Source organism: Brachyistius frenatus, unplaced genomic scaffold (genome assembly GCF_029030835.1).
Source record: "Brachyistius frenatus isolate BFR_SWC_R1_liver_20210118 unplaced genomic scaffold, ASM2903083v1 Contig_14, whole genome shotgun sequence".
NCBI lineage: Eukaryota > Metazoa > Chordata > Actinopteri > Embiotocidae > Brachyistius > Brachyistius frenatus.
Genome location: NW_027210613.1, coordinates 549,585 through 561,104, shown reverse-complemented (window position 1 = coordinate 561,104; position 11,520 = coordinate 549,585). Strand labels below are relative to the sequence as shown.

The window sequence follows — 11,520 nt, the reverse complement described above, 5'->3', positions numbered from 1 at the left end:
TAGCCTATTCTAGGTCCTGTTCGGGGCTGTCCGACCCGCACTCTGAAGCCGCTCCGCTGTGTTCCTGGATGGTCTGCAGCTCGTCCGATTCGGAGGGTCGCTCTTTGAAGGTGTTATCCTCTCGGCCCGGGGCATCTCGGGAGAAGAGGCGGGCCAGGTGGGGGCGTGGCGTGGCGGCGTCAGGGTCAGCTGTGCTGGCGGGGGTCCAGGGCTGGCGGGGGCCCTCAGCGCCCGTGGAGTCAGTCACCGCCGGCTTCTCCGAGACGCAGCCATTGTTCTGGTTCGCATCTGCCTCACCCAGGCCTGCGCAGAAACAACAAGGGTCATCTATGGGCTCGGGCCCGCATGGCACACAACAAACCGGAGCAGCACAATGGGCCCTTTTGATGAGCGCGGGCCCTTCCTGCTGCAGCGGAGACCGGCAGAGATAATATTTCACATTAGAGAAATTATTTCACATTATTTTGATCTTATTGCTTCCTGTATGCTGCTGTAGCGAAAAAAAAATGTCCCCTCGGGGATTAATAAAGTAACTACCTAACCTAACCTAACCTAGAGCTGGACGGGGCGTTTACCTGCTGAGCTGCAGGACCAAATCTGAGATTAAAGGACACGAGAAACTGAAGTATTCAGGAAACTCCTAAACTCACTTTTACCACCTTCTCTTTTCCGTTAACTCAAAGCAAAGTAGCATGTGTGCTCACAAACCCCATCTTAATTTGACGAATCAGACTCCTGATTTATCTTCATTTTTTACAGTAATACAATCAATTCTGCGTTCAACCATTTTTTAAAATTTTTTATACAAAAATAAGCTTCAAATTGACACTAATTTGGACAGAAATCCGGCCGACATGTTTAGGTTTCGCCATTAATGCAACAGAGTCGACCCTGCATAATGCATCTCCCTACAATGTCATTGTAAATGAGCTTAAAACAAAGCACGTCAGTTGTATTTGTTCCACTGAAATGGAAATACAGCCGTTCCCCCAAAACGTCCACTTTGACAGTTATTCATTAAACTAGCCTGCTCCCACAGCAGAGGACATCCAGTGCATTCCTCCCTCTGAAACAATATCCACACTGTACTGACAGAAATGGTGTAGCACTACACCAGAGAATCTGCATGCTAATATTGGCCCAAACAGTGCTCCGTTGTCTGAGCTGCATAGTTTTTACAGAGAAACAAAGGGCCGAGTGTCACTAAAATAACTCCTATAAGTATGGATTTTCAACCCCATGCACGGTGACACTTATCTGATTCTGGACCCGAGAGCTGCGAGGCCGCTGTCTGTGGGTGCAGAGCAAGAACTGCTTGTATTCTATGTAGAAGTTAAACTATGATTTGTTACAACTGTAGGTGCAGTTACTCCAAAAGAAGGCATCCAATAGGTTCTTTTGGCTAGACATGTCAAACAGGAAACGGAGATGAAGAGTCAGCGTTTCCTCTGTATGCATTTTAAAAAGGGGACCACTACGACATGGTTTTATTTTTGTATTTTTAGGGAAAGAGAGGAGAGTACAGCACAGGGCAAGGGCAGGAAAGGACAGGAAAGGACAGAGCTTTGATTTATCTCTTGAAAAACTCTAATTTATACTGTGAAAGCTTCATATCCATTTCAATTCACACATCTGTGACATATAAAGCATAACAACTTTGCAGTAAGGGGATATTGCACAACGATTGTACCAACAAGCAGCAGAAAGATGTCCACAATGGCTGATCACGTTTTCGGGATTATTATTTGCCGAAGGGAAAACACTTCAGCAACGTGAAGCCCCACAGAAAACGCACTCATTCATAAGGGACGAGTAAAGCAACAAAACTTCACTAAAGTTGGAAGGTATTGGCTGATTCAAACTTCCCGAATCAATATCTAATTAACTAAACATTGTTAAAACACAAGCAACTGCTGCAGAAAGGTAGACAATGAGCTACAACTTAATTTCCGCATAAACGAGGCGTCCTCGGAGTTGGACAAACAACACGAGACATGAGACGAGCGCAGGGACGTCTGCAAGCTGCAACAATGAAACAACAGACACGACAACCATTTTTAATAACTTTTTGAAACTTTTTTATACAGTATGGTTTCGCCAAAATCACATCACCCATGTTTTCCTGTTGGTCATACTACGCAAGTTAGAATTTGTTTTTTTATTTGCATCATTTTTAGAATTTTTATCTGGAAAAATAGTCAATATTTTCAGTCATTTTTGTGTCGTGTCAAGAATATCTATTAACATATTAACGGTAATACAAAATCTTTTTTACAAACTAGGTGTTGCAGTAGAACCAACAGGAGATCATAGATGTGCGAAATAATGCAAGTTTATATATACATACATACATATATATATATATATAAAGTAAAGAAAGCATGGCGCGCTTTGTGAGCGTACAAAACCTGTTTTTTAACGTGGATGTGCGTTGCCACCGTTGCTGCAACTCTAGACAAGCAGAAGTTTCTCTGCCTTTGTCAAAGCGCTGCTTATGGAAAAAGTTCAACGTTGTTGTTCCTCTTTTATCTTGCATGTTTGTCCAGAAGCAAGACTGAGAGATGATGATGCAATATGTTCCCGTTGCCTACCAGATAAGACATCTGATGCATCGTTTCCGAGTCATTCTGGCTTTTAGAAAGAAAAACAAAACGTTGAAAATTTACTTTCAAAACCGATGACTGAAAGGTATGTCAGAGATTTTTTTTGCTTTTGTTTTCTTGACAGTTCAAAAACTCTGCAGTTGTTTCACAGTTTTGGGTGCAGCTTCCCAACAAAAGCCTTATGGGTCACGACACCAACAATTATTCATACAAAGCATTTGAAGACTGTTTCTTTAAAAAAAAAAAAAAAAAAAAAAAACCTGTCATGAGATGTGATGGCAAAAAGACCTATAAATTATTTAAATATGCTGCTCTCTTGCCACCGCCGTACTTTTTTTCAGCACTTCTGTAATCCTGATTCATTTTAAACCATCTCACTCCGTGCTTCTCAATTCTTCAGGATTTCATGCTTGTCAAGGTGCAAAACCCTCTGATGAAAAAGAAAACTCAAACTCTTAAACACCCTTATAAAGCCATTTTGACAATGTGAAAGTCCTCATAAAACCTGTCAGGGATGACAGTTGTTTTAAGGCAGAGGACACATCCCATTCAAAGACTGTAAATGTACGAACAAATAAACAAATAAGATGCACAAAAAGAAGATGTGTAGTCAGGTCTTGCTCAAAGATGAAGAAACTGATATTAAAGCCACAAATAAAATGTTATCAATAATTGATGGCAGAATGGAAACAACTCGTGCAATTGTGTTACTCCGGGTCAATTTGTCTGATTCTGATGCGGGTGAGGGAATTGTACAAAGTGGCTTTAAGTAAAAGTCTTTGTACTGATCGAATTCCCTCCCATTAACCCAACGAATTGGTTTAAAGCCGTTTAGTAGGCATTAAACATCTACGCGAGATGATGATCAATCCAATTAACTGGATGCTGGGGTGTCTCTGTGATACCTTAATCTTTTGAAGAGTTTGTGCACACCGTCGTTGGCCTGAAAACTTTTTAACGTAGTTAAAACAGTAACAAAAACAAAAACAAAACAAAAAATTGAAATGTACGACATACTGTTGCGTTTTCAAATTCCTGCTGTGAGTTCGCCGGCAGGCAACATGACCTGCCTGTCACCGGGGGAGATAGGGGAGGGGGAGGGGGGGGGGGGGTTGTAATCTCGGCAGCCGACAGTGAGGCTCATTAAAGAGTCAAGCTGCCTGTTCCATGGGTTGTATGGATCTGTGAGGGATCGCAGCAGGCAGATAAGCCTGCTCCTTTGTGAATATGTGGAATTGAACAGTACAGTGACAAAGTTTGGGATGTTTAGATTCTCATTCATCTCTCGCTGCCATCAGAGACGTCTCATGGGACTAGAAACTCTGCAACGATCCCAAACAAAATTATCAAGAGTTATCTTCAGAGACACGGAGAACAAGGGGCCCTGCAGCAGCTACAGGATATTCATTCGATTTGTTTTTACGATTACTTCACGGTTTTGCATTTGAAACAATATTCTCATACCCAGTGGCATCACCTCATAAAATCTGATTCAGTGAAGAATTTTCAACAAAAGTTATTATTTCTTGTTACCAGTAGTAAATATTATAATCCCGCTCTCAGAAGTTTCACTCTGTTATTTCACTGCAAAGGAAAACATAAAAAAGCGAGTTGCTGTTTTTGCTACCCTTATGAAGCCTGCCCATGAGGCCTCTAAAATCATTTCCTCATCCATCACCCATTGCTCTCTTTTCTCAACCCATTGTGCTGCCAGAATACGAATGCAACACAAATTACAGAGAGGAAAACATCCTGACATGCATTCAATTTAACTGACCTCCACAGTACATAATACTACAGAATAAACTGACTGGGTGTTCAACATGTGCTGATGAGTAACCTGTTAATAAGCAGACTTCTGAAAGGTGCATTAAAGTTGGGGCTATAGTGCCCTACAGCACAGACAGGCCTCATTACATGTGTGGGCGATTGGGGATTGTAGATCAATGCCAGTGACTCAGTGATTACTGATCCAATATGCTGACATTTGAGGCTAATCAGAACTAACTCTCCAAACCGCACTCATTTGTAGAAAAACAAAAATCCCCCCCACACATTCGCAGCTGCCTAATGAAGGATAGTGGATGAGGAGATGACTAGAACCCAGTTGTTTTCAAGCTTCACACAATGCCACAGTGGTACTGTTATTGTTCGAGGATTTATGATAGTTTATTCAGCCTCAGTGTTTTTATTGGGTCTCTCCTTGGATAGCTTACTTGGGACTGTGTGACGTTCAAAAATGTTCAATAACCGTGTAAGTGAAGACCCTTTTTAATTCTAAGAAAAATAAAATTACATTACACGAGTACCAGTCTATGGTTTTCATGCAGGTTGGAAGGAGAGACTGTAAAACACGTTGCTACAATTAAAAGATGTCCCCTAAACACCTCACATAAGATAATGCTACATGCTACAATTTTCCGATGTTCCCCAAACGATTAACACAGAAGCAACAACTAGACGTGACAATTTGCCAACATGAAAGCAATCACCAGATGGTAAAATTAACCAATGTTCCCTAATTGACCTAACATGCTATCAGTTGATACAAGCGAGCCAGCTGCACTCAGAAAAGCCTCCAGTTACTGCAGGACATTCACTTCAGACAGGTGTGGCCAGACATTTGGTTGAAAAGACTGAAGTAAGGTTTTCTAAACTGAGATTCACCCAAGTTGAAACCGATTTTATCTTCATCCATGGGCTGCCCAAATAGAGCATTTGCATTTTTTCCCAGTACATTTTGCTATTTTTAAAGTGAAGCATAAACGTAGCAAAAGTTATGTCTTTTAATGCGAAAACATGTTTGTGTGGATGTAGCCGAGTGATCGAAGACTTGGTTCGAATAACAAAGAATTTTCTGATAGTATTGAAGCAATTCGGTCAATGCCATAAAGATATCGAAGTGCATTACTCAGCCCTATAGCTAACTTACCTGTATAGTCAAGATAAGACTGTTATCTGTGTCCATTACCGCCCACTGTACTCAGAGTTATTGATTTTCCTTGGATTTCAATGAAAATCCAATTAGTAGCCAACTAGGTAAGGGTCGTTTAACTGCGACTGTTCAGCTATTTTCAGTTTGTTTTATTAGAATCTGTCTGCCAACCAAACTGCCAAATGTGTCTTTGTGAAGGATTACTAAATTGCTTTTGAAAAGGTTTTCATCTCCATGAACCATGTAAGTGGATCACAGCTATTCTCGCACGCAAGTTTACAGTTCACAAATCCCTTCAATCCATATTCATTTTTCATCTGTAAAGGGGAGAGGCAGGAAATTAGGACAGTACCATGGTGCCTGACTAAATGCGAAACTGCAATTAATGCAACACAACAGCATGTCGGATAATGAGGCTGGCAGGACGAGATGTCCTCGTCGGAGTTCATTTTGCCTTATCGATATCTGCGTGTCTTCACACAGCTGCCCTTTTTTCAATTTATTTTCTGTGTTATGCGCCGTGATAATCCCAGCTCTTGTCAGAAATTTCTCTCCTGTACAGCCTTCCCCAATATGTTTGGCTCTCGCAGTGCTTCCTATTGGATGAACCTGACAAAGCTGAGACTCGAGTAAATCCTTCGAAGCCACTTACTTTCAGTGGCTGAGTCACTGACAGCTCTGTGACAGTCAGCATCTCTCGGTGTGGTGGCTTTTTAGGGAGGCCCAGGCTCAATGTCTAAATACAGTCAGTAACTGACTGACTCCTGTTCTCTGTGACTCCATCTTCCCTTAATAACAACTGCCATGATTTAGGGAATCAATCAGCACCTGGCAGAACCTAATAAAACCCTCAAAACACCTTAACCAGTTTCATTGATCACAACTGTCTGAGCTGCTCAGCTTGACAACTAAAACTAATCTTATCATACATGTTTTCATTGGGACTCGAAGTCACAGTGCAGTCGGAGGTTTACTGTGACAGCTTAGTATCATTGATACTAATGAGTATCAAGCGTTTGAGGAATATTGAAATGAGAATGGAATCAAGCAGTTCATCTCGCACTGTGATTTTCTTTCAGTCAAACACAAGGCTGCATGTTTCTGATTCCTCTGTATAGTCCTTCACTCCATTACAAACAACTCCTCTCCCGCCAGCTGCATGGCTGTCATTGTAAGGACACTGGTTATGCAGATGAAGCACGCAACTTGTCAACAACACTAAGGGCCAATTACCCAGCAGCCGGACACGCTGCACTGCAGAGAGAAGTAAGGGTCTGTTGAGAGCGTGCTCACTTCACATGGTTGGCTCCTTTCATAAATACTGAATTTATTCCTGGGTTGAAATCCCAAGATAATGATAGTCTCTGAAGTTCGTCCATCAGTGATTTAGCACAGGGGTCCTTTAGCCACCAGAGGCAAAGTCAGGAGGGTCAGAATCTGCCGCACAAGCGTTGTCAGATAATGTCGCTCTGAAGGCCTCATTCAAAATACGCTCTCGCAATGTAGCCAAGACATTATCAAAGTCTGAGGGTGACCAGATAATAGTCTGTTACCTCATCTTAATTCATTAATTGGTAATTCCAAGATGTTCCTATGATAACTTAAGTGCCAAGATGGTCTGATAATGCTGGTGAAATTCTAGGGGACAACTGACATTATGAGCTGCGTCAGAAATCTTTGATTATTGTGGCCAGAACAATTGCCATCACCTTTGTCTCGTGCGTGATCTTTGTTAAGTTATTAAATGAAGACGGCCTGTCTTATCTGTTCAGAAAAGACATTCAGTGCCCTGCGAGAAGAGAAAGATCAGAATCTAAAGGGGAGGAGGTATGCAGGGAGTGGGCCTCAATCTCCTCATTTTTCCTCCTCTTCCTCGCTGTGAAGAGGATGTGCGGTCCAGCATCTGGGACAACAACAAGGACTGTGGTGGGACCGAAGCACGGGAAGCATTCCTCTGAAAAAGCATCCATCGCTATGTGGCCCCGGACCAACCCTCCCACTCAGGGGCAAAAATCCCTCCGCCGCTGCATTCATGGTGGATCTGAAGCACCCACAAGCTCGGAGAAAAAAAAAGACGTTCTCTGTCTCTGAATCTGGCATTCAGGACGTTAGTCCTCCGGAGATTTTTCCTGGAGGAGATAAGAGCCACAGCAGAACCACTCCCTTATAAACCCAAACCATGTTCATGACCTTTGAACTTCACTTAAAAAAAAAAAAAGCAGCATTAAATGGGGAAGGATATGTTTCAAGGGAGACAATTCACGAGACTACGCTTCTTTTAAACCGTGCTGTTTGAATTCCTCAGCTTACAAGCAAAGAATGAGGCCTTACAACAGTTAGTTTGATCCTTGTTTGCTGTGAATGCAGCAAACTCTATCATCATCTACCCAGCAGTGTCAGAGCTGCTGGATTTATTTAAGCAGCTGTGAGGCTAACCTTACAGCGCTGCCAGACGTAATGAAAGCCCCGGCCTCTCCTCACCAACAGAACCTCACATCGATTTGTTTTCTGACAAGCGGCAGCAACTTTCTCCTTCTATTTCTTTACACCTCGTTCTATATCACTCTTCCTTTCTTGGCCGTAATGGATGTACGATTTCTATGTTTTCTCACACACTCAATAGATGTGTAACTATTTCTCCAGTTGGCTTTTTGAGAAAACCCCCCCAGTATTAATCAAATATTCTGGCTATTTCTCATTGTGCTGTGTTTAAAGGAGACTGTCCACCTCCAACAGAAATGACGCCATAGGTCTTCTGAACAAGCAGTTTATTACAACTCACTCCTGTTTTAAAGTTCGCTAACCTCCAGCTGTCGCATAAATTTGGAAAATCTGGTGCCCTGGAGAAGTGATGGACTTCAAATTACGTCTATATGTGTCTTTCCTTGTTACAAGGAGGCTGGTTGGGTTGATGGTTCAATAAACAATTCGGGGCAAGAGGCTGGTGTCTGCTTCCCATTTCCAACAATGAGTCGAGATGAGAGTGGTAATTTTTTTAAACTGCACAAAAGGTTGCCTGGGTGATGAAGAATGCATAACTTTAAGGAAGTAGTAACTTCCCTATTTCAATTGTCTTTTTCTAGCTCTAACCAAAGGGGCTTAGGGACCAAACAATTAATGGGGACTTCTAGAGGAAACTACTGGGGAGTTCCCTGAAAATGATGCGCCCTAAAAAGGCTTGTTTGCACACCGTCAGTTAGAATGCGAAACTAACATAAACTGTGCAGGCTTTGATAACGACTCGCCTGCCCAACAAAATCAACGGTCCACAGTGTAACTTTGCTTTCAGTTTCTGATTCAAACTAAGTCGCGCACAAAATAAGTATTCTGCGAGATCAAATTTCAGTTTTTGTCAGGGGAATAAGGTGGCCTTGAAGAGAACAACACAGCAGCGAAGTTCTGCCCGAGGGTGAGGGCTGTCTGACGGCGAGATAAAAGCGGCGAACAAATCCCCGTACGCTTGCTGCAGTTCCTGTGCTGGGGAAATACCGACTTTGAAGTAGGTAGAGTCCTAACATCTACACTGGTTTTTAGTTCAGCCAGCGTGGACACAACAAAAGGCGGTACTTCTTCCAACAGTTCTTGGAGCTGTGAAAAAGTTCCTCCACTCCGAAAGCCTCGAGTGTTTTTTGTAACCAGGTGCGCTAGTTCAGGAAACTCTCCTGTGGGTTATATTTGCGGACAGGAAATAGTTACCTAGATGGTTGTATGACTTGTTGGTTGAAGGTAATAATACTGTAGTCACAGCAAATAACCATGCTAATTTATATTGTTTTGGGCTGCCACTATTAATTAATCAGTCTACTGGTTTTCATTTGTTCAATCTATTGTTTGGTCTTCAACATGTCAGAAAATAGTGACCATTACAATTTTCCAAACTCTAAACTGGCAGTTTTCTTGCCATGGAGACACAAACAACAGTCCAAAATCCAAAGATGTGTAATTTACTACAACATAAAATGGAGAAAATCATATTATCATTTCAGCACCATTCTGTTTGAAACATTACAGATTCTTATAATTTTCTGGAATTTCATTGTGACATCTGTCAAAGGGTTTGGGGTGAGGTATAAAGCACATCTATACACAGAACAGTCACTTTATTGGGATCACCTGTTCACCTGCTTATTAATGAAATTTACCCAATCAGCCAATCATGTGCCGGCAGTGCAATGCATGAAGTCAGAGGTCAGGCTTACTGATGAATTTTAAATTGTAAGACGGCTCAGTTTGGCTTGCTTTTTTTTTAATATGGTACTATATTTCTGCGATGACATACGTGTTTGTGGACGATGAGGTTTTCACTGGCAGCCGGTATGAATGGGTACCATTAGTATGACAGTGGGACGGCACACTGGAAGAATAGAGCGCAGCATGGGTTGATGCCATCAGCGTAGTGCTCAGGGACGTTCCCTCACCCATGGAGACACGAGAGGCCAAAACACATTAATACATACACATTTCCACATGGCAGTGGACATGACGAATGTCCCGGAGTCGCAAGCCAGCTGGATGTTTGTGTCAAGGGCTTCAGCTGAGACATTACACTTTGATTTCTTCTTTATGAGCCTGGGCACAAGATACATGTCACCTGAAGAGGTTACGGTCCCAAACTGAAATATTCTGCTCTGTCAAGCACCCAAGGCTTTCTAAACCTCCTTAATGTTACAGCAAATGGCACTATAATCCAAAATGTATGGGTAGATGCACCAGTGTCAATTTTTATGATGGATGATTTTCAGATTTCATTCAGAATAAGTTGTTAAATATAACAGTATAGACTGAATGCTATAGAATGGTATAAATCTTCTATAGCCGCCACCTTTGACCACAACCTAGCGGCTAATCAGTGTTTTCACACACACAAGGAAACTAAAGATTTACACGAGTTACAATTGAAAATCTCTTAGTTTTTTGTTTTTGTGACCACTGATATGTGCGCATTTGCAGCATGACCATAGCCCCGACACTTAAGCAGGGAGTGAACATAACACATTTTGTGTCAAATGTTTGGGGAACAGAAAGATGTCGAAGGAAGCCATATCTAGTGCGTAGCGGTGGTGGGAAGAGATGATCGTGTGGTTCGCTCCGGCTGCATCAGTTTGCATTGATTTGGTTCGAGCCTGGTGAGGTTAGTCAGAGTATATTTGATTTTCCAAAGCAAAAAAACTCAGACAAAGTTGTTTAATTTGGGCTCAAGCTTAGTTTCCAAATAGGTCCAGTGGTCTAATGCAGCTTTAGCTGTGTCAATGTGCATCTTTCTCTGTTTAGCCTCTGTCAGAGTGCACCAACAGTTAAGACCCAATAAAGGCCAGGTGTAAACTGTAATTTCAGTTTAACTGGATAATCTAGATGTTTCTTGAAGGCCACTGTATCTCAGCACAGCTGCACTTCCACTTTAAGTTGAGTTTGCTGTTTTCATCCGATGGGAAAGGACTCCAGTTCATCTGGTCTGACATACGGGATGCAGAGGCGAGGATAGTACTTTTGTACTCTTGGTTACCCGTCATCCCCTCCCCTTGGACCCTTGTAGACACAGACCCAGCTGCTAACACTCACACTCACACACACACACACAGTGATTGTCTTGCCAGATGATCGAGGCCAGTTGACGTGGTCTCCTGAACTCATGGCCACACTGAGGCACAATCTCTTACAACATGGCACACAAACATACGTATGCAGAATGCAGAGAGAAATGGGCGAAAAGCTGCATGTAAGAGGTAATGAATGTGCCTGTTTAAACACAGATATGAGGATCAGCAGGACAGCCTTCAGATCGTTGAATGAATAATCTATCCATTTGAGAGGAGAAAGAAAAACAAACCTGAAGGAAAGGGGAAGATACCAGAAGAGAGAAAGGGAGGTGAAAGGGGACAGAAAAAGGAGAATCTGAACAATGGTGTCAAACCAAAGAACACTGGTCCAGTGATGGAAGTTTCCCTTTAACAATCAGAGCTTTTGAGGGGGAAGGAGAGGAGG

General features: G+C 42.3%; 1 protein-coding gene across 4 annotated transcripts in view; it reads right to left on the bottom strand.

The window, feature by feature from the left end:
* Window positions 1-4: 4 nt before the first annotated feature.
* Window positions 5-11,520, bottom strand: part of LOC138617786 (myelin basic protein-like) — a 46,663-nt gene continuing 35,147 nt past the window's right edge. For all 4 annotated transcript variants that reach the window (XM_069693056.1, XM_069693057.1, XM_069693058.1 and 1 more), the window contains one exon: window positions 5-303. In XM_069693056.1, the coding sequence (XP_069549157.1) occupies window positions 5-303 (299 nt within the window). The remainder of the gene's footprint in view (window positions 304-11,520) is intronic.